This window comes from Pholcus phalangioides, unplaced genomic scaffold (assembly GCF_987345545.1).
Source record: "Pholcus phalangioides strain wild (caught in Gottingen) unplaced genomic scaffold, Ppha-v1.0 ptg000004l_1, whole genome shotgun sequence".
Lineage (NCBI taxonomy): Eukaryota > Metazoa > Arthropoda > Arachnida > Araneae > Pholcidae > Pholcus > Pholcus phalangioides.
In genome coordinates this window covers 22058638-22082395 of record NW_028301597.1, presented here as the reverse complement: position 1 = coordinate 22082395, position 23758 = coordinate 22058638, and the positions used below count along the sequence as shown (strand labels likewise).

Sequence of the window (23758 nt, the reverse complement as noted above, 5' to 3'; positions counted from 1 at the left end):
ATTTATTTTAAAGAAATGTTCATGTTAAGATGTCTACAGAATTTATCTCTGCATTATATTTATTATGAGTATTATATTAGTATGAAACATCCAATTTTCTTTTGCAAGAAATGTGTTTGTGTTGTTGATAATGTGGCAATGACAAATGTGGGGAGAATTTGTCTGTCAAGAGCAATAGCTCTCATAAACTTTTCAGTGCTTATGCATCAGTTTTGCAATTTGTTTGTATGATATTTTTTTTAGGTATTCATTATCGCTTGAGGCATTTGTTTGGAAGGTTTTGACAGAAAATCCATCTGCAAAAAAAGTTGTTCATTGCAAATGCAAAGATGACAAATCACATTCCTTTCTCATTGAGGTAAATTCAACCAATTTTTTCTGTTAAGATTAATTAAATTTGATTGAATTGTATCTAGAAATATTCTAATATGTTTTAACATTAGTTTTAAATTTTATTTATTAGGTTGCTGGAGAAGTTGAGCGCGTCTTCTATGAAGAAACAAGCAAGAAAACAGTTGGAAGTTCGCTCTTCACTGTAAATTTGTATCCAACTGTTCGTTTCAGGAACCTCCTTGTGTATCCCATAAACTATTCGTTGCTAGTAAGTGTTGTATTTTTGAATCAGTTATAAAGATAAGACTGATTTGTTATTCTGTTGTTCTTTTTTAATCTGAAATTTTTTTTATAAATTATAAGTGCACCAAGGAGATAATTTCAGTTTATATTGAGTAAAGTTTCTGAATTCCCAACATTTTGAAGCCTTCAGGAATCTGGAATCATATTTCCAGAGAATTCTTGAGAATTCCAAAAATCTTTTATTTACAGTTGAACCCCATTTATATGACATTATTTTTGGTCTCAATCCCTTTTTATACTTTTTAGAGTTATATTATTTCATTTATGTGCCACACAACGTCAATTACCCGATGTTTTCACATAAATCCCATACTTTATAATTAATTGATTAATATTATATTGTTGTTATTATATTTATATTACTATAATATTAATGATTCATGCAGTTAAACCAGGGCTGGATTAACAACAAATCATTATCATTTCCAACATGATAAATACTAAATCAATACAAAAATGACAAATTTAATAGTAAGCCTAGTTCTACAGACTAAGGACGTGAACTTAAACTTGTACAAATCTTTGAGTCATTAGCTGATCAACTGCATGGTTTCAGGGGTTTTATCTTATAGTTAATTATTATTACACATGCGAGACAGTTTCGGCACCTCTCTGGCGTGTAAGTCGCACCAGCAAACTAACCTTGAAAACTCGCTGTTGTGTTCTCAGACAGATGAAATTCATCAAAAATTGTCACCTGGCAGTTCATTGGTTAGGGAGCTAGCCTCTGATTGTGCAAGTCTAGGTTCAAATTCTGGTGCTTCAATGTTTACTAACACTAACAATTCCATGGATAGATCTTATGGATCTCTTGAGAGTGCATGAGGATCACGTTTAAAAAAAACGAAACATGGGTTTCTCTGCGAATCATTCAGTCCAGTATGCTCATAGTTTAAAATTTTGCATAAAACATTACTTTTTTTTTTTCTTCTTCTGCATAGGCTACACAGCCTAGAGCCACTCTTTTGTGGTGGTTCGATCTAAAACTCCTAGAGTTAGGTATGGAGATGCTTTAATTTGATCTGCCATATAAGTAAAAGAAATGCTAACAGATTGCAACTCGAAAATGCATCAGAGAAACAGGTATACCCAATAATTACAGTTCACCAAAAATAATGTAATATCAGCCATACTAAGATTCAATGGTTGCGTTTGAAGCCACTTATGTGAAATCCTAACAAGCAGTCGATGGGAGAAAATATCTTTAACTGTTTTTAAAATATTTTGGAAAAAAAGTCATTTTGGGACATGATTTGGAAAGAAAAATTCCAAAACTTTCAAAGTTGTCACAAAAATAAACAAAAATGATACAAGAGATATTATCAATAATTTTCAAGTTGAAAGTATCTCCCCCCCCCCCTTTTTTTTTCTATGTCTGTGCTTAATTCTTCCTTAGTTTTACTTCTGAAATATAAAAAATTTCATTTATATAATTTTTTTTTTCTTTATAGATTTGATATCCAGTAATATATACTTTCAGGGGGGGGGGGGCACTAAAACCATTCAAGTGCTTAGGGTCTTCAAACATTTTTATTCAGCCCTGAATTAAATGTAGGTTTTCAAATATTTGCGTTAAAAGGTAAATTGACACTCATGCTTGTGTACTCAACTCTCCTGGTGTCTGCCGTGGCACCATATTCTAAATTCATTGCACTTTGGCCAGGCTCAGCAAAACATATACAATTTCATATTTTTCCTATTGCAAATTAAATTAAATTTATGCAGCATGTGAAATTTTATTTTCTGTAATTTTCTCACAGTTTGCAAAGGAAAAAAATTGCTTTACCTTTTGCATAGTTGGAATTAAAACTTGCCTACGCAGCAGTAAGATGGCTTTATTCCAATTATACTGATCACATGCTTACACATCACTCTTAATCACTACTGATAAATATAATAATTCATACCCACACTAACACAGAAGATGCATTTGAGAATTTGCGTTTTAAACCATGTCTAAACATTCGAGATTTGTAGCTTCAGCTGTATAAAGTGATTGAAAGTAAACGCAATTGATCTTTTATTTTAAAGTGGGATTGCTTAAGAAAGCATGACGTAAGTTGTGAACTACAAATTTTCCCACAGAAGGGATTCACAAAATCGAGCAGTGTAAAGCCATAAAACTTCCTCTCTCAATCGCTTGCATGTGGTTATACGAAAATGACAAAAAGGATATGTTTTTAGGTATTAAGGTTGGGGAGAGAGAAAATGTGTGTGTGTGTGGGAAAGAAAGTATTGGATGGTATTATGCAATTATTCTCCATGGAAAAAAGGGCCCTTAAGTAAAACCATAAAGTAAGGGGTGCTGATGAATGAAGAAAATATATTACCTATTTTGCATGTTTGACTTTGAATAGCAGAGAGCTTCTGTCTTTTTCAGAAATGGGGGGGGACTCCACATATAGAATAATTGGGATAGTTATTGATGCCCTGTAATACATTTAGAAATCACAATAGACCCAGAATGGTAACACCATGCCCTTTTTTAGATCTTATCTCTTTCGTTCATCTCTGGTGTCTCCACTCCACTTCCGGAAAACAGTATTAGGATTGGTTGCTAGTACAGTTTACATGAACTGGAAGCCCTCTCCCACTGCACGTTTTTTGTCCAATCTATTCCCCCCCCCCCCCCATCTCTTTCCCAAGCAATGCTATAGGTATAGAAGTTGAAGTAAATTTTATATATTCAAATTTATTTTTTTTAAATCTTTTATATTTAATTTTCAGTATTAATGTGACATAACAGTGATTTCCCGAATTCCCGGGAACTTTTCTCAAGATTTTGGAATGGGAAATCGCAAAAAATTCCAGAGAACAGGTGGGTTGGCAGGAATTCTCGCCTGAAAACCCTATTATTGAGCAATGCTGAAAGAAATAATATTTTAGTAAAAGCATTTTCAAGATTGAGACAGAGAGATGGCTTTTTTCCCAGCCCAAAATATCAAGAAAACTGATATTTTCAGGTATTCTGCTGAGGTGAACAAAAGAAAGGTCATCTGGTCTCTGCCAGGACTCAAACTCAGGCTCTCTTGCCCTCTTTGCTAAAGGGCCTAGGTTCAAATCCCTTGCCATAATATCCAAAAAAAATATTTTTTTTTTATTTCAAGATCACTCTTAATCACTACTGATGGCTATTTTTTTTCAAAAGAATGTAATTTTGAAGCTGAAGTAATTCATCCCAGGTTTTTGGAACCTGCACTAAAATTTATTTTTTTTGCTTTGTTCTCAGTAACTATTTATAATAGATTTTCATAACTTTTTTTTTTCAATAATAGGGTCTAGATGAGGACTTCCTCTTGTCAGAAGGTGAAACAAATGAATTATGGTCTGCTGAAGTTGGCAAGACTGGTTTGGAAATCAGGGTAATTACTTAATATAAGACAAATAATTAATAATAATTAATTTTTTGATAGTTCACTATTTTTACTATATGCATTTGAAGCTGCTGTGTATATCATGGTAGTTCTTCATCATGAAAGCTCAGGTTTGATCTCATCATCCCAGAGTGGTGGCTTGTTGGAATTGCTTTTCTGTGGTTTTCAAATTGGCGATGACAACCAATCAACCCTTAAAAAAAATCCACTCTCTTTGAGTAATCAAAGCTCCAGGAAAATACATATTAAGAAACATTCATTTGCTGATGTCCCATTTCTAATTTACAAAATGTATGACTTCTTCAACACATAACATATGTGCATACTGTTCACCACCATGGGGAACAGTTTTCTTTTGACATGCACCTCGTTTTTAGTGATTTTTCAGGGTATCTCAACAAGGTCCAGGCACTATCATGTAATAGCAGTAGTACATATTTGTGAATTCTTTTTTTTTTCAAACTATTTTTGTTGATTTTTCTTTACATGATTTTTCAAAGTATGACTTATTATTATCTTTTGGTTTAAACAGGAAAATCTTTTATGGGTACAAGGCTGATATGATCAAATTATACTTGCAGAAATATAATTTTCATTCTGAATCATTATACTTTTTTCAGCTGAGAAATTATCTAGATCAAGATTGGTCTTGTTACAAGACTTTGAAAGCAGAAGTGGATGAACTGAGTGTGTGGACTTTCCAGACCACTTCTTCAGACCGATCTTTGACTTTGGTAAGCGTTTCTCTCAATCCTATGTTCTGTGTTCAAATAGTTGCAGTCATTCCTTAGTAGCTGCTGTGTGATCATGTGGGCATCATGATTTGCTCATATCATCAAGAGCTTGATTTGATCCTTGCTGGTCTTCCATTTAAAAAGTCTCTCCACTGAAAGCAATCAGGCTAACAACATTTAAAATTCACAGGTAATACTTATATTCAAAATAACCTGCCAAGTGGTTGCTCCTGAATTCTGAAGTCAGGTGACTGCCCTTCTTGAACACATAACACACATTCCTCAAAAATAATCATCTTCATGGTAGGTACACAACTCATACACCACACTTTCTGGCATCCATTACAAATTTTTCTGAAGAATGTTTTACAAGGTGCATGTGTAACTTAGTAGTAGTTAAACAAATTTTATGGATGGCAACAAAGTGATGGATGAAATCCCAGAATCATCCTTTTTTTTCTAAATAAAATGTTAAGCATAAGAAATTGTGTTAAAAAATTTAACAAATGTAGAGTTTGAAGTGTAATTGCGAAAATCATAAATAAACTGTATATTACAAATTTTCCATTCGATACTTTTCGAGATATTCCACCATAAACTTCAAATTTTTATGAGAAGTTGTGATGTTTGACAATTTACATAAAAAAAGAATAGTCTTCTGAGATTTCTTCTTTTTCGTGTGAATAGCACTATAAGATATCTAATCTGTGTGAAAAATATTATGAAGGTGATTCTGACTTCTTCTAACTGAAATTTTTCCACAGGGAAGTGAAATATTTGATATCCAAATCAATATTTAATTTTTATAATCAATAAATGCTGAAATTTAGTTGATTTCTTGATGAATATAATTTAGCTTTAAAGGGTTTTCTAATCAATCCAATGTGTTCAGAACTGAAAAATTAATTAGATTATCTGTGAAACTCTATTTTGGTCAAAAAAAAAAAAGCTCCCAACTGTATTTAAAGATGACCATCAAAAACCCTCAAGAGTCAAGGAAACATTTTATTTTCTGGATATTATGCTGAGGTGAACTCTGAAAGAAAAGTCATCTTGTCTCTGCCAGGACTCCAACCATGGCCCTCGCCCGGTATGCAAGAGAGCCTGGGTTCAAGTCCTGTCGGAGACAAGATGACTTTTCTTTCAGAGTTCACCTCAGCATAATATCCAGAAAATAAAATGTTTCCTTGATATCTTGGGCTAAGAAAAAGCCATCTATCTCTCTAAACCCTCAAGAGTGTTGAAATAATTTTAACCCTTGTTTTTTGAATACTCGATATGCTGGTAAATTGACTGAGGAAAAATCAAAAAATTTTAAACATATTGAGGACAATGTCTTAATCAGCAGTTCTCAACTTTTTTTTTTTTACTCGGAGCCTTTTTTGGTAAAAAATTTCTATGGTGGAGCCCCATAGGCCTATTTCTTTATTTATTCATCGAAGTTACTGATTTATTTTTACTAAAGTCGAATACTGTTTTAACGAATACCGTTATAGCAAAAATCTCGTTTTAACGAAAACTTTTCTAATCCTTCCGATAAGTTTTCATAGGAACAATGTAAAAATCTGGAATATTCCTTTATAACAAAATTTTGTTATATTAAAACGAGATTTTTGCTATAACGGTATTTTTAAATTTACTGGGTTTTTTTCCTCTAGTGGCCACGGAGCCTCAAGGGCTCTGCTGAGCACCAGTTGAGAACCGCTGGTCTGGCTAATTGATTTGAGGAGTCTCATGCCTTTTAACATGTTGAAAAACTATGTTTCGCTAGAAATCTCATTAAAAATACTATTTAACCATTGATTTACTTCGAATTTTTTATACATATTTTTGATTGTATATATGCTATTCATATTCTATGAACTGAACAGTTCCTTTATTTTGAATCATCTTTTATGCTATTACATTGATGTTGTGCTATTTTGTCATATGTGCCAGCTGTTTTTTTTTTTTTTGATTTGAAAAAAAATTATGTATTAAAGATCAGTGTAAGGCTTGATACTATCATGGGATATACAATCAAAAGTATGTGTAATTTTTTTAAAATAAATCAATGGTTAAATAGTATTTTTTAATGATATTTCTATTAGAGCATACAGTTGTTCCCTATGTTAAAGGGTACGAGATCCCCTTAACATGAACTGACCTTATCACAAGGTCTGACTGCATTTCCTATCATGTTCTAATGTATGACAATATTTTTAATTATGTAGTTCACTGACTAATTGAGTATTATATATATTATATATATATATGTGTGTGTATGTGTTGTGTAAATCTATATCTTAGCAATGTTGATCAACATATTCATAATTTTCAATAGGAATTAGGTATGCACACTAAGAACATAGGAGGATCCCTAGTAATGGAATTATATTCTCCATACTGCATGATCAACAAAACTGGTCTACTGCTTACTTACAGGGTTTGTAAATTAATTGTTTGTATGTTGCTCTCAAATATAAATCACTTCTGCAAGTTGACCCCAGAAATTCTCATATTCACCTTTATTAGAACTTATAGTGCATGGTTGTGAGTTGTGGTTTTTTTTTTTCATCTATAGTTTTTGATAGAATTTTATAGGATTATAGAAAATTCTTTTTTTTTGTCATGGTTTTTTTTTTCCCCTAAATAGCTCCTTTGAAATTCCTGAATATTGCTATATTTGTTGCTATCCATCAAAACAAAAGCATAGCATCACATGAAATTTAAAAAATAATCAAGAATTTTGCAATTAGTTGAATTTATTTTCCTTTTTTTGCAGTTATTTAAAAATAAATAAAAGTACAGTTTATATATACATACACACACACACCTTGGTATCTAACCTCTATCCTGTTTAATGTCGCCTTGCTTATAACATCATTTGTTAAATGTATGGCAATATACTTGCAACTTGCATAATTAGTCAATTGGGCTTACTAGTAATCAAGTTCTGCTTATGGAGGCATTTTGATTTGTTCCCCAGGGGTGATGGTGTACATTAATAAATGAGATTTTTCTAAATTTTTTTTAATAAGGAGATACTATTAAAAAGTAATCATGTATGTCATTAAACAAGTGTCTAATAATTTTCATATCAATCACGATCACCATAACTTTCAAAGAAACATTTTGTAAAAGCTGTGTTATAGTGTACATGCTGCACATACCTGTTGAACTTGCTGAGATTTTATATGGACATATATATTTTTTTTTATCAATCAGCATTCTTAACTGGACTTCAATTTTATTCAGGAAAACTAATTTATAAAATATACAGTGATAACCCTTATGTTGTACATTACATCACAAACTTTCATTTTTAATCCAAAAGAAATTTTTCTTTTCTTTTCATCTTGAACAGTTTCTTTTTTTAACTTCTTTGGGTGCATGTAAATCAAAATTTTCTAGTCTTTTTTTTTTCATTATCTGTTATTCATTATTTTTTCAAATTCAGTGTATGCGACTTTTTTTTCCTGTCAGAATTGTGTTTGAGTATCTTATGTGATGGTCTTGTAGCTCATAAATTTGCCTGTTTTGCACAGCGATCCAAGAAAGTTGAAAAGTCTCAGGGAAAAGAAAGAAAGGTGACTGTGCATTTTTTGTCTAAAAAAAAATTGCATGGATGTGTGTGTTATCTCATCAAGTTTTCCCCCCTCTAATTTCTTTATTTAATGATTGGTGGGTCTGGAGTTAGTTTTGTGTGTGTGTGTTCAAATTTTTTATAAATTTCCATCCTGATTTTAGTCTATAGCCCTTTGCAGAAAGTTTGTTTGCTATTCTAGTAATGGTTGTGGGCTCATGCATGCATTTTCTCACATAATTTCTATGATCTGATTTTCTATGGTGTACTTGTTTTTTTGCACTGAAAATAGGATCAGACTAAACAAAAAAACAAAATTAATCGCTACATTTGGAAGTTATGATATATCATAATATCAGCCACCTTGTTGGGCAATTTGCCTGTTGTGGCCTTTATGTTTGCATTTGTATTTAATGTCACTCATATTGGTAATCGTATCTTTTCACTTTCACCAATTTCTAATACATCAGTGTGTGTTTGTTTTGTTTTTTCAATTGTCAAATGTATATAAGAAACTATTTAGCACAACAAATTAAAGAGTTTTTACTGTTGCGTAAGACAGTGTTTCACAACTCCTTGGCCATTACCATTGGTCATGAGCTGTGAGACAGTCACCTTAAATTCACTATTTTATTTTTCTTATTAATTTTTCTCTTTCATATGGTCATAAGAATAGTTTTTTGGCATTTTTAATTTTCATTATCCATATCTTTTAGCAGTATATATTAATAGCTACTGACATGATTTTGCATTTTTTACAACCATTACGCCAAGTCTTCCACTTGTGAAAGAAAAAATTACGAGGCCACTGGCTTATGTGTACCTTTTAGTATTCCCATTCAAATGAATTTTAAATTCTAAAATTATCATTTTTATGAGTGTTATATCTTAAAATATTTCATTTCAAAATTATCTAATCTACAGATCCTCAATTTCATCAGTTTCACATTTTTTTTTTTTTTTTTTTTGATACCCAGCACATTTCCAAATGATTCCTCCATGCTTATGTGATGTGCTGTATGTAATTTACCAGTTCAAAATAAGATTTGCAAACATTAGTTGCAAATTGAAACCTGTTCTTGAGTGAAGTAAGATAAAAGAATTGTCAACAAATTAGCTTCAAAACAACATAAAAATGAAATTATAGATTTTCCATATAGTGTCTTACTTTGTATTTATGCTAAGTTTCCTGTTCATCTGCATGAAACATTTTTTCCAAAAACTTTTTTTTCTAATTTGGAAAGAATTTACACTAATCCATAATATTTATTCATCGCAAAGTTTTTTTTAAACTTGGAAAAGTTTTTATACAGTGAAGGGCCATAAAGGATGAAATAATGTATAAATTTAAAGTATACAAAAAGCAGATGCTTTTGTGATATAATTGTGACACGAAAAAATATCATCAAAAACAGGGGCGAGAAAAATCAAATCAAATACTCAAAGATTTTTGTTTTGATTAATTTCCAACACTTGACTAAATTATTTATTCAGCAATTTTTCGTTATAGGTGGGGGGAAGTTCATCATTTTGCTCATGCCTAGTGTCTAGCAATGTTGTTGTAAGTATTGTGTGTGTTGATGTGTATGGTTATGTGTGTTTCACTGATTTGTGAATAATTTTGCGCAAGCTATCAAACAGTTCAGAATATGAGGATGATGAGGTTGATCGTTCATCAGAATGCTTGAAAACAGTGAGTTATCCTTATTAGGAAAATAATTTGAAAATTGAAATAGGTATGAGGCATGCACTACTTTCTATAGCTTGCAAGCATTTATAAAATTTGAACTTTATATCTGCTCTGAGTTTATTGCTTGATTCTTGGCAAAAAAAAATTGTAGCACTGCTGCTGACGCTGTTGCTTATATTGCTGTTAAATTTCAATTTTGCATGGAAGCAGGCTTTGTGCATTTTTTGACACTTTTATTATAATTGATTGATTTGCACTTTTTTGTGCATATTATATCAAATGAAAATTGTAATATTTCATTGAATTCATAAATTTTCATGTGTTATTTTCCCCATTTTATACAAGACCAATTATTATCAATGCAAAAAGGAATAATAAAAAATGTATATATTTGTTCGAAGATTTTAGTGATGTGGATTTGAACTGGCTACTTTTCGGTTTGTTCAGTTGGGATGTAGATATGTCTGTATACTTATTTTTGAGAATGAAACTTCATGTTAATGCCTCAACTTGGAGTGATAAAAAATCTTGTACATAATGATATAAATATTGTAAATGATTCATCTTCCACCCTCGCAGTAAAGCCCATTTAGCTTTAGTAACAGAATCATTCTGCTTTTGTCAAAGTCATTGTGAAATAATCTTCAAATTAATGTACAATGCTTTTCTTCATTAATATTCTAATTGTGTAGTGCTAGTACTATGCATTTAGTAGGAAATCACCAATGGTACGCTTATTAGTTTTATTCATACATAATGAGGAATACATCATTCATGTAGTCAAACTTTTCAGCATTTTAATTAAATGGTGAAATAATAATAATAAAATACATATTTTACTCCCTAGAGTTTTTTTTTAAAGTGGCAACTAGTTATATGTTTAATTTGTACTTCATATTTACTTGTGCAAATAAAATGTAGTTCAAAACCTATGTGTCAAAAAAAAGTAAGCTTTTGAAGAAGTCGTCATAATACCCGTAGTTTTTTCCTGGGATATTATGGCATAATCCAGGCTTGAAATATAACCAGACACGTTTGTCTGCAACTGGGGCAGACATTTTACACATCATACACCTTTTTTAAATGAATATGCAGCACCTAATATTCAATTATGTAGGATATTCATTTATGCTGGGAACATTTTAATCACCATTTCACACCATTAATATATTAAAAACTTATGAAAGATTAATCACACATAATTTCAAAAAAGTAAATTAATTATGAAAAAGTGACTTCTGGAATAAATTAAACTTCTATAGAGAGAAAATAAATCAAAAATCATATCTCCTTTAACATTGCCTAAAAAAGAAGCAATTTATTTGATTTTTTGAAAATCTAGTTTTGTGAGCCATTTTTCCAAAATGTTCTGTCTCTTCCAAGAGTTTTTAGAATTAGATGCATAAAATGAGATAATTTTATACATTATTTAAACATAGAAATTTTTCCACCAATAAGAGGCTGAAATCCCCCCCCCCCACCCGTTTCATTCATGGCTGAAAGTAAAGTTATCTTCGTTTTTTTTTAATTCATTAATTTTTCTCCCCAGCTCCTGTATGTTTTTTATGACTGAGTTATAAACCAGAGAAGCTTCATCGCAAGTGAAAATCCCCATTGGGCTGTACTCTAGGCATTGGATTTCTCTGAATTCATTCTTCACATATTGTATTGTCCACAGAACCTTATGCATCATGCAATGTTGAGAAAATCTAACTCAATTGTTCCTTTGCTGTCATTTCTATTGAACAAACCTTCTGAAGCAAAAACTTTTCATCATTTTCAAAATCTTTCATGATTTTTGTAAAATTTTTACTTGATCATGACACCATTGAAGGATGCAACTTTGAGCATGATGTCATTCCAGTACAGTTTGGTTGATGTTGAAATTTGATCTCACTTTTCTTTGTAAGAGCTTCCATTCTTCAAATTTATAAGCATTTTTAAAATTAAAAAAATTCATACTCGGGTTTGAAAAATTTCGTACACTTATGTAATTTCAGTTTGAGCTTTTCTATTTTTGATTGCATTCTGAAGTTGAATTTTTTGCCCAAAAGAAAATCATTTTTCCATTTTTTTGTGTGCGCTTAAGTTTTTGACATATCATTATTAAGATATCAGTGCCTTTATTGCATTATCTGAGGAAAAGTTGCCAAAAATTTCTAATAAGTTAACTTTAACATTGCCTTTATGAGAGATTTTGTATTTTTTCTCAACACTCCCAACTCAAGCTTACCCATACGATCCTGTGTTATACCTGTAGCTTCTATTACCCCTGGACAATTCCATCGCCCACCAGGGAACAATATTGCCCACTTTGGGAAACACTGTTCTAACCCTCTTGATCATGATTGTATGGTGTCTTACAATTCAACACTAATCTGATGCTGAATCAATGTCAAATTACAGGACAATACATTCTATTTCGGCTAGTGACATCTTAATACATGGGCTCACCCAGGCACGATTCAGGGGCCTTGAGTGCAGAAGGGAAGGAGGGAACACAGCATGATAATGAGATCTCATAAAGATTTTCGAGACTAAGCATGAAAATTGGTAAGAAACTTTCTAGTCAGGTTGGGGGGGGGGGGGCCCTCAGAAAAATCGAATTGCTCAATATAAGATCACGAATTCCCAAAAAATTTGAGTGATGAATCGGGAGGGGCATCACTGCATCCATTTTCAAATGATTATTTGGAAGCAATTTCAACTTTGTGATTCACTTGTCGAAATTAAGTCTGGTATAAGTTATTTTTATGTTTAGTTTTGGTGAATTGCTTTGAGTTTCAGCTAATTCTTTTATCAATTCATCTGCTTTGTGCAAGGATATAAATTTCAATGAGCTTATTATTTCTTTCTGTAAAAATTAGTTTCAAGTATTTTGTAATATTCAACACATTATTTCTTGCAGAAGTTACATTACATGCATGATAAAGTTGCTTCTTGGAGCTTTCTACTGTATATTATCACTATTCCTTTTTTTATCTTTCTTCTTCATTCTTCTATGTCATTTAAAGTGGTTGATGGGTTTTTCGTGACTTTAACCTTTTCTGCATTATAAAGAACATTAATAAAAAAAGCTGGGATCGCCATTTGGTTCCATCATTCTCATATTCAGGAGCATTTACTTTGACCAAATGTGCTTAACCTAGATTCAGATTGTGTAAAACTCATTTTTCTGTTATTTGTATTATAATTTTTTTTTCTATTCACTCATGCAACTCTGCTGATGCAATTTATATATGCTTATTTATTTTTTAGATGACATTAAATCTTATTCGAGATTAATCTAAATTTTTTATATTTAAATGTTGATAAACATTGTAACTAGTTCCACATTCTATAAAATATATGAAAATTATTTTATGTTGGGACCATTCCAAAAGTACTAGGAGATTGGTTATAGAAAAGGACCAATGGTTTCAAACATGCACACATCCTCTTTATATTTTTATATGTAATTACAGATGTTTACATGTTTTTAACATCATAACAATACAAAACTGTAACATAGTAGTCAATAAGTTTTACACTGTATCACAAACTTTTTATCAAAAGCTCTGTGTAAAATTTTCTACAAGTTCAAAAGCTTTTCTGAAATGTACTATGTGATTATAAATATGTTTTGCAGTAGGTAGACTTACTATGTGGGGGCTGTTCAAGGCTCCATGAAGTCAAGGTTCATGAGCGCTCAGACTAAGCCATGCACAGGGATTGCTCCAATTGATTTTGATTGTTATGCAAGATTATCGGATGTTCCTTATTCACTAATGTGAACAGGGGGCCCATATGTCAATGTTTCTGAGTAAGGGTGGTTCTGATTTTATGACTTGGGGTGGGGTTTTTTGCCCATGCCAATAAAACTTGTGATTTTAGAAATCAATCTGTTATACAGCATTGAAGTACTTCATCTTAAAGAAAAAAGCTTAAATGTCAAGCAAGCTTGCAAGCGATATAGTTTTTAAATTACAGAAATCTTCAAGGTATAAATTTTCTATGAAATAATTCTTTTAGATCCATGCTTATTCATGAATGACACTGAGGTCTGTTCTACCTTTTAGCGGTCTTTGCGAGGTACTGGTATTTGTAGTCATTGTCCCGGCATCTCCCCTGAAAGAATCCAGACATATTTGCAAGAGAATGAAGCAGCACTGCGCCGTTGTTGTAAATTTCTATTGGTGAGGGCTTATCTGCATCCAGTTATTACATCATTAGAGGTTTTCATGAAGATATGCCCCTTTTGCCAACATGGAAGTTGAATTATCTACATTTTTCCTGGAGAATTGCATTACTTATGTTTTGGTCATGCATTACATGAAAATAATCATCGACCATGGAAATCACTGGTTGAGTCACTTTATATAGAAATGAGATAAAAAAATTAATCATTCATGCTATGCAGCTGCGTATTCAGGGGCATCATCATGACTTCAAGTATATATGAGCTGGTAAAATCTCAACTGTGGCTCAGCCTTTTTTTTTTGGAGGTAAATTGCCTCTAAGATAGTTAGCTTGGACTGTGAACAATGAATAAAATTATTAGTACAATGTATGGAACAAAATATTATTGATTCTTCAAATTCAGCTATAAAATAGTTGTAAAAATACAGCCTGGTTTTGATATCTCTAAGTACTTCCAGAAATTGATGATATTACTTTATGTTATCAAAAAACTTGAGTTATAGAAGTTCAACAGCATTAAAATTTTTAAGGTTCTGCATTGTGATAGAATTGCCATAAATTTCTCCTTCCCCTTTTGGAATCTTAAGCATGCTAGAATCTATAGTTTTATGAGTTTCAGGTAAACTTACTCAGTCCTATGCTTGATTGTTTTTCTATTGTTTTTTGCATGAGCATGATTCTTTTCTTGATTTTATCTAATAGAGAGTGATAACCTCTATATCACACCAAATAATTTCATAGCAAAAATCATCATTGACATTGAGAAACATTCAATCAAACCTTATTAAGTTGAACTGCCAAAAACTAGAAAAAAAGTTTGATTTTAATATTATTTGTTCCATTTCAACTCTATTCAATATTACAAGTAGTTTGTGTTAAGGGAGTTTGTTTTAATGAGAGTTTGGTTGTATGTACTCTTTTAAATACTGTATTTACCTGACTTATAAGGCAATCTCTCAAAATAAACAACCCCCAATGTCCATTTGTAGACAGTGTACATGGTAGGCATCACAATAGAATAATTTTTTATTCCCATAGTATATGCATTAATTTTAGAGAGAAAAATTTGAAAGAAAAAAAAATTTGGCTTATAGTTGGGTAAATATGATAATTTTATTTTTTCAAGCCTTATTAAAAAAAAAAGTTTTGGATTTCTCACATCAATCAATTGCATGATTTTTAGATTTTAAAACTTTTATTATTTTAACCGTGCATTAAAGTACTACTACAGTCGAATCCCGTTATAACGAACTCTAAGAGACCGGAGAAATCACTTCGTTATAACGAAATTTCGTTATAAAGGAATTCCAGCTATCTGCATTTTTCCTATGTAAACTTATTTGGAGGATTAAAAAAGTGTTTGTTATATATATATAAAACTAGAATTTTGCTATAACAGTATTCGTTAAAACAGGATTCGACTGTATATTTATCAGTTATTTAAATTTATAGATATATGTAAATGTTGTCTACATCACTCTGATTTTTATTAACCAGAGTTAATGATATATATGATGAAGATAAGATTTTCTTGGAACAAGTTAAAAATAAACCATGAATGAGATAAATTAGCTTTTTTTGGGTTAGATAATTATTTTTAGTTCCATGTTTAGCATTAAATAGATGTAAAATAAGTTCAATGATTCTCAGTTGCTTATGAATCACTAGAGAGTTCATTTTATTTATTTTTAATTTTGCTGCTTATCTTTTAGGATGACGATGGCAATATTATATATCATCCAGCAGAGTTGGAAAAGCCAGTATTATTTTCCTTCAAATCAAAGGCATTTTTCTCAAAGAAAAAAGTAAGTTCTAAGTTTTACATAATTGAGAACAGATGCTCTTTAAACATTTTGACATCAATTTAGAACTTTCAAAGTATAAAAAATATGTATATATGTATTTGAGTATTTTAACTTAAATAGAAAAGTTAGTCATTCCTTCCAAAATATTCTTTCATCAGTATTTATTCATTTATTTTGTATGATATAAATTCTGTAGTTTCTTGTTTTATCGAAAAGGCATCTCTAAGAGTCTTGGATTCTGAGTGGTCTGACAAGTTTTCTATTGATGCTGTTGGCAGTTCAGGGAATGTTGTTGCCAAAGCAAAAGATGGACGGAATTTCGGGGTATGGGTTTTTCACAATGCTTTTATAGCTAATTTTAACTGATCTGAAATGTATAACCCACTACTTCACGTTTTGCTAGTGTGATTTCTGCAGAACATTGTTTTTTCAATTTATTTTCAGGTTGGTGTTCAAATAAGACTGAGTCAAAGCAGCTTGACTAAGATGATAATTTTTACTCCATTTTATATCCTTGTAAACAACTGTGAAGTGAGTTTGGGTTTTTGTTAAAAAAATAAATAAATAAAATAAAACCAGTGTAAAAGTGTTTTCCGTATATGTTAACAGAGGTCTATTTGGCTGAAATTCTTGTCCTTTTTCCAGACACTTCACAAAATTCTGAATATGCATAACAGCCCTTTCGCAGAATACAAGTGAATCGCTAAATGTAAAAAGGGGTCATTTTCTCAAGTTTTCAGGAGAGGCAAAAAATGTATCTCTTCAATAATTTTTTTTAGTAAAAAATTTAATTGTAGTGTATGTGGAATGCATTTAATGAAGCGCTGAGAGAGGATTTTAAATTTTTATTGCTTAAGAATAGCCACAAGAGAGTAAAATCTGATATGGACATGACCCCTTTTTACAATTAAACATTTTAAAGCCCAAATTCTCTAAAAGTCTCGGGAAAACACATAAATAAACAAATGTACGCAATGAAACAAACTTTATTTACCAAACTTTCTATTAGACGGGGATCAAAAGTACTCCTCTTCCGGTTGCCTCTAATGAGTTAATGGTTGGTGCACTAAAAATTTGATCTCAAAAATCGTTCTACTCCATTGGGATGTATTTTTTGTTTTATTCAAGTCGTCCCTTTTACTTTGGTTATTGGAAGTTTTGTCTATGAATAGGCTTTGCTTTGGAGTATTATTAGTGGTACACAAAGTTTTCTTAGTGGGAAGATTCGTGAGCCAATACCATTGACGTATTGAGTACAGTAAACTTTGATGCATTCTGGTTGATCAAATCCACATATTGATTCACTGTGTACAATCTCACGTTCTTCTTGATAAGTATTTTTATCAGTGTGAAATCCCTATCACTGTAAAAAAGAATGCCCTCTGATGGGGAAATGAAATTTAATTTCCTCAAAACATTCAGACTACTAAGAACATCAAAAACCTCATCAATGTACTATTATTCTGCCCTTCACAGTTGTCCATAAAAAGTTACAAGATCTTTCCATCTTCAGCTCCATCAATATATTTTTTCAAAAAGAACATAACTTTTTTAGGCCCTTTGCCTCCATTTGTTTCGTCATAAACGAAACATTTCATTTTACCATCTCTTAGGTTATGAATACCGAAGGTATTAACACTCAGCTGCTTAAAATAGTAGATATCTTGCACTGGAATCCCCGCGGTAAGGATACAGTAGCCATATAGTCAATACACAGACAGAAAATATCACTGTTTTCTTGGCAAAGCTCTTTAGCTTCTATGATCGCATCATAAAATGTTTTTCTGTACTAATAATTACATAATAACAATTACTACATTTTAAACAAAAAAAATAAATAACAAATAACGACAAAACAAAAACAATGTAAATAAAGAAAACCTTCTTATGAAGGTAACTCAACAGGAAAACCCAGCTGCCACCTGTTAGCAGTCTTGAAAACTAAATGTAAAAAGGGGTCATGCATCCTGGACTTGATACCTTTTTACTTTTAACATCCATTTTTTCTCAGCATCTAGAGGCGAGACTTGACCCATTTTACCATAAAACGATGCGTTGGCATCTCTATTACATGAATCCATCAAAACATAAAAATTGAAAAAATGTGACATGACCCTTTTTTACATTTAGCGATTTAAGTAGCAAAATCATAAATTTTAAATTTCATTTGTTTTGTACAAAATTAGCTAGACTGTTTTGCTTCTTACAAAATCACTTTTCGCAAAAACGACCCTATGTAAAAAGTCTAGACAGACTCCTGGTTAATCAGTTTGAGATTATGTGATTCAAATTCCTATTTTGCCTTTTAAGTTTACCATTCTTGGTGTATTTTGAAAATATTGTACACAAAAAACCATTTTCATCAAATTTCATGTTTAATTTCTCTTAAAATAATTAGTTCAGTGATTGTTATAAATAATTTTTTCTTAAATTATTATGTTCTTAATTGTTTTCCTTCAGAACTTTAAATTATAATTTGAATATTAAAAATAAATTCTTTGTATAACAAACATATTTTAATTTTTTTGTCTTTCACACTAATAAGGTTTATTATGAAATTTTATTTCATGTAAATACCAGATGTAACAAACTGCGCCGAAGTGGTGCAGTGGTAAGATGCTCGTCTTCCACCATGAAGTTTATGATCAAGGTTCACAGGTTTGAATCTGGGGAAGAACATTAGAAACAAGTTCTTTTCCTACCAAACTTGGGGTGGCCACTGATACATGGCGCCTTCATTTCCACCCAATTCCACTGGTTGAAAATTGCTGTATGGTTGTTAACCAAAGTTGGTGTGTGATAAAGTAGTAGATGTAACAAACTCTTATTTAACAAATTCCTTTAGCAGTCCATGTGTGTACATTTGTATTTATATCACAGGGGTCGCAGAAATTCTATTTTTCCTACTGTTCCTATTTTTTATTTTTGGAAATGTCCTATTTTCCTACTTTTGTCACAATTCTTTTTTTTTACCTCAATTCCCCCTTACCATTCTATTTTATCCTGCCGTTTTTGTTTGCAGCCAACATCTTACTACGAAAATTCTGAGAAACAGCAAAAAATCACTGCTTTCCTGCTCCCTCCCTCTTTGACATGTTTTATTCTCGCTCACTACTGAAAAAGAAGAGGGAGAAAAAATTGTTTTTCAGTTCCACTGGAGTTGAGGATCACAACAAGCATATCTTTTCACCACCATGCTCAATCAGATTGCTAAAAATAAGCCTGAACTCCAGTGGGGAAAGTAAATCTGTTTCATGGATTCCTTGCCATAAAATGAAGAACACAAAAGACGGAGGGTGGGACAGGCTGTCCACCAGAGAAATTCAAGGAGAGAGACTAGGGTTTCTTGTAACAAGCGCTCATCCCTAAGGGGACGGAGCCTGAGTCACATTCAGTTTTACAAGGGACAAAAGACAAGCCAAGTAGTTGCTAAATGAACCCAGTGTTTTTTTGTTCTTTTTTTTTGCCTTCAGAAAATAACATTCGGGTGTCTTCATGCTATTTTAAAGCAAGCATTCTCAAACTTTTTCTTCCCACAGTGCCCCCCCCCCTTTCCCTAATCAACACTTATCCGTGGCTTCCCATAGTAATTTAATGAAGAATCTCTTCGAAAAACCTTTGTTAAAGCTTTCACTCAGCGGCGCTCCTGACAAAGGTTGGCAGCGCATAGTTTGAGAGCCCCCTGCTTTAAGGTACATGTGCTCAACCCATGGCTTGAAGGCAAAATATAACCCTTGGAGTCATCTAATGTGGCCCGCTTAATTTTTGAAAATAAACTAAAGCAGCACATAATTAGATCCCTTAAATGCCCTGCGGCACACTTACAGTACAGTACCTTATTTAAGTGACGTGTGGCACATTTCTAGTAAAGGTGAAAATTAATGGTTGCCACATGGCGATCAGACATTTAAGAGTGGAGATTTTTTGCTCTAGTTGCCATCAATTTTTTTCCTTCTCCTGTAGCAATAGTAATTTCTTTACAATTTATTTCTTCGTTTTTTTACCCTCTTGAGTTTGTGAGTGGCCACTGGATTCAGCAAGTGTAGTCGCTACTGGTCAGTAGGGAAATTTTTTAAATTTTATCCTCTAATTTCTAGGCACACTTGAGTGATCTAGAATATCGTCCCAAATCACCTAAGGCTTGCGGAACATTCTTACTTCAAAATTAACCCTTTCGCTTACAAACGATTGGCAACAAATTTGGATGATTTTTATTTAACAAATCAGTGATAGATATGGTAACCCTGTCATAATCTCACTGCACATTAGAAAAACGAAAAGAAAGAGAAGGAAATAGAAGTAAAAGGGAAAAGGAGGAAAAAGAAAAAGAAATGAAAAAGTAAAACAGAGTATGTACAAAGTAGATTTCTCTTTTCACTCTCACCCTACCTGTTCTCTTTCACTCTTAGATGTACAAGTTCCTACTTATATATATGTAGTAGGAAGACACATCATATGTGGGGGAAAAATCACTATCAGGGTATAGAAAAAATTAAGAAAGAAATATAGTGTTACAATAAAACTTTTCATGATGATGAGGAGAGAGAAAATAAAGAGAACTTGTTTGAATTTATTTCACTGACGTTTGGGCGCATTATTAGGTCCTTGATTGTAAAGTGTTTAAGTGGCCAGAGGCAAATTTCCAGATCATACAAGTAACCTTCCGCAGTTCAAGATCCCTTAAGTGGCCCGTGACACGTTTTCAAATCAATGAAGTGTCCCACTCTCCAAAATGTTGAGCACCCTTGTTTTAAGGCATACTAGATTCATATTTATGATGTTGACGACTGCTGTAGTCTTTGAAAAAAACTAACATTCATTACCATTAAGGACATTCAATAATCCTTTGGATGTAATGTAACTCCAGGAAGGGTTTTTTTTCCAGGGTGTTTAACCTTCATTAGAGTGTGGGCGATTTATTGATTTGGAAATGTGTCACGGGCCACTTGATTGAGTGATCTGGAACAGTGCTTTGGGTCACTGAAGATTATCTGTAAATGTTCCATGGGTCAATTGAATACTCTGGAACTGTGCTGCGGTGATCTGTTAATATATGCCACAGATCACTTAAATGATATGAAAATGTGCTGTAGCACACTTAAAGAATGTGGACCTGTGACACAGGTCACTTAAGCTATATGTAAATATTGCATGGGTCGATTAAGTGCTCTGGAACTGTGTTACGGTGGTCTGTAAATATGCAGCAGGTCACTTAAGTGATATGGGAATGTGATATGGGCCACTTGAATGATCTGAAACTGTGCCGCAGGTGTCTTAAGTGATCTAAAAATGTGTTGCTTAGTTCATTTTTACAAAAATAGGTTTTATATTGCGGGCCAGACTATGGATAGAGTTACAGACGTGCATGTGTTATATTTCTGTGGTGCCTAGACAGGGTTTTTACGAAAAGCACAGGGGGAAAAAATTGTGATCACTGATAGTCTGTCCTCTTCCACCTGAAGCGAAATCTCCTGTACTGTGTCTATAGAAACTTGTTTTCTCCCTCTTCCAGAACAAATAGCCAACGATTCTGGGGTTTTGAATTTCGTTACCATACTCTGAAGGTTTTTAACATTCATTGGACCTTTTGAATCCTCTTTCAAGTCCGATATTTCCATAGAGCAGTTACTGCAGAATTGCTGTTTTGGTAAAACAATTTGACCAAGAAAGTACGATCTTGCAAACTTATCGTCATTGTGAGCAGCGAACACATTGAGAAACAAGATCTCCACCAATGTTTCTAGGTTTTATAACAGCTGCTACGTGACATCACATAAATTTACATGTTTACTACAGGTATTCAAAGTGAAATGCCCTCTAGTGGCGACATGTGCAACTAATTATTTTTACCCATTTAAACAAATTCTCATCACTTCATGAAGTTCTCCACAAAATTTCACACTTTTTTGATAACTGGTTTAGCCTGTAGGCTGCTTTAAAGTTTATTTTAATTATGGATGCCTTGAACAATGTTTTCATGCTACCTTCTGTGGAAATGAAAAGATTTTAAATTTGTTAGAACTTGAGTTTTTTGAAATATTAATAGCTAACACTATAATTCAAATATTTAAGATGTGAATCTGAATGACAGAACATTTTTAAATGCTACAATAATTTAGTAATTCCATTTTTTGTCTTCTATTTTTTCCCTCTTTTTTTGTCAACAATGTTCTTATTTTTCCTACTTTTTTCTTAATTTTTTGCTTCTTGGCCTGATTCCAATGCAGATGTAATGATTTTCCTTGATTAAACGAATAAAAATTTCAGTTGTATCTGATTCATCAAGTCACAGTTCAACTATAGCTGTTAATCACCTTATCTTTGTTCCCTAAAATAGTTTAACTTAACTTCCATAAATTTAATTTCCAGTGTGTCAAAATATAATTAATATCCTTTACAGGCCCAATACCATAGTTCATGGTTGTAAGTGCCACATTTTTTTAAAGCAATAACAGAAAAAGTTCTACGTATGCACTTGAGTATAGGGGAGAATGTACTTTTTTCAAGACTAAATTTAACTTTCAAATTACTATTTTTCATATGTTGTGTGACAGATATTTGTTGAAACATGCTTGCTAAATACTCTGTACTGTTTATGCTATTTGACTATTACATGATAATGTTCATAGGCAGTTTCTTAAGATTGTTTTTAAAACAAAAACTAGCATGTAGGCTCTGCTTTAAAGCTAGCGCCACATGCCAGTTTTTAAAAATGTAAGCTGTGTGGTGGATAATCCTGAAAGATGTATTATATTTTCCATGAAATGAATCAAAGAATCAAAGTTGAAATCAAGTGAATTGTTTTATAACTTAAATTTACAATAATTTAAACTAATGATGCCAGAAAGACTTTATCCATGTTTGACTGTAGTTTAGGAAATTGATTGATATTGTTACGGAATTGCTCTTATATAATTTTGCTAAATTTATTCTTAACATAGCTGAAATTATTCATGAACTTACACTTTTGTTTCAAAGAACTGAAGGCAGCTTGCACCAATTCAGACCTTACAATACAATACCTTATGATTATCACACAAAAACCTCAAGTAAATAAGACATTTCCTCCCCCCCCCCACTCTTCCAAATGATGTTCAGTAATGTTGCGAGTTTGGTACTCGCCGTCTTTGTCAGAATCTTTCCTTACACAGAGATACAACAAAAACATGCATAAGAGAACAGCAAAGCACATAGCTATGAAATAAAATTCCCAACACTGAGCACAATCAGCACCCCAACTTCCTTGTGAGACTCATAACAAGAAAATTAATTATAAATTGTAGGTCCTGATTTAATATAATCTTCCTCTGCTGAGAAGGGCTGTGATATGACAAAAATTGAAATCTCTAAAAAAAAAAAAATCTCTTGGTAATTAAACACAACTAATTCCAAAATTGGAGAATTTCTTCATATTTTCCACTTTATGCATAAATGTTCACAGCTGTTTTAATCTTCCACATATTCTGCCCTACTTGAAATTGAAATTTTCAAGTGTAGTTTTACCATCTTCTGCTACCGTTTGAAGAACATCGTGGGGTCCCTAGCCAAGTGATTTTACTGATTACACCTTACCACACAAAATTCCCGAAAATTTCAACCAGATTTAATTTTTGTGAGGCCCCCTCTTCTCTTTAGGCGCTGGCCTATGTGTTTAGACGTCACTGCCATCTCTACCAATGCCAATAATACAACTTTTTTCACTTTTTCAGATACAAAGGGATCCGCCTGTGGATAAATGCTATCAAATGAAAAAAAAAAACATGAAAAGAAAAGCC

At 32.2% G+C, this 23758-nt stretch overlaps 1 protein-coding gene across 8 annotated transcripts in view; it reads left to right on the top strand.

Annotated features, from left to right (window-relative positions):
* The window catches only part of Vps13 (vacuolar protein sorting 13C), a 190209-nt gene that overhangs the window by 128407 nt on the left and 38044 nt on the right, over positions 1–23758 (top strand). For 3 of the 8 annotated variants that reach the window (XM_089231119.1, XM_089231122.1, XM_089231117.1), the window contains 10 exons: positions 244–358; positions 464–601; positions 3912–3998; positions 4631–4744; positions 7068–7169; positions 8272–8313; positions 9940–10002; positions 15891–15983; positions 16200–16307; positions 16428–16514. In XM_089231119.1, coding sequence (XP_089087245.1) covers positions 244–358; positions 464–601; positions 3912–3998; positions 4631–4744; positions 7068–7169; positions 8272–8313; positions 9940–10002; positions 15891–15983; positions 16200–16307; positions 16428–16514 — 949 coding nt within the window. Of the gene's footprint in view, positions 1–243; positions 359–463; positions 602–3911; positions 3999–4630; positions 4745–7067; positions 7170–8271; positions 8314–9819; positions 9871–9939; positions 10003–15890; positions 15984–16199; positions 16308–16427; positions 16515–23758 lie in introns of all 8 variants that reach the window. The other 5 variants (XM_089231124.1, XM_089231123.1, XM_089231118.1 and 2 more) reach the window with 4 other exon arrangements.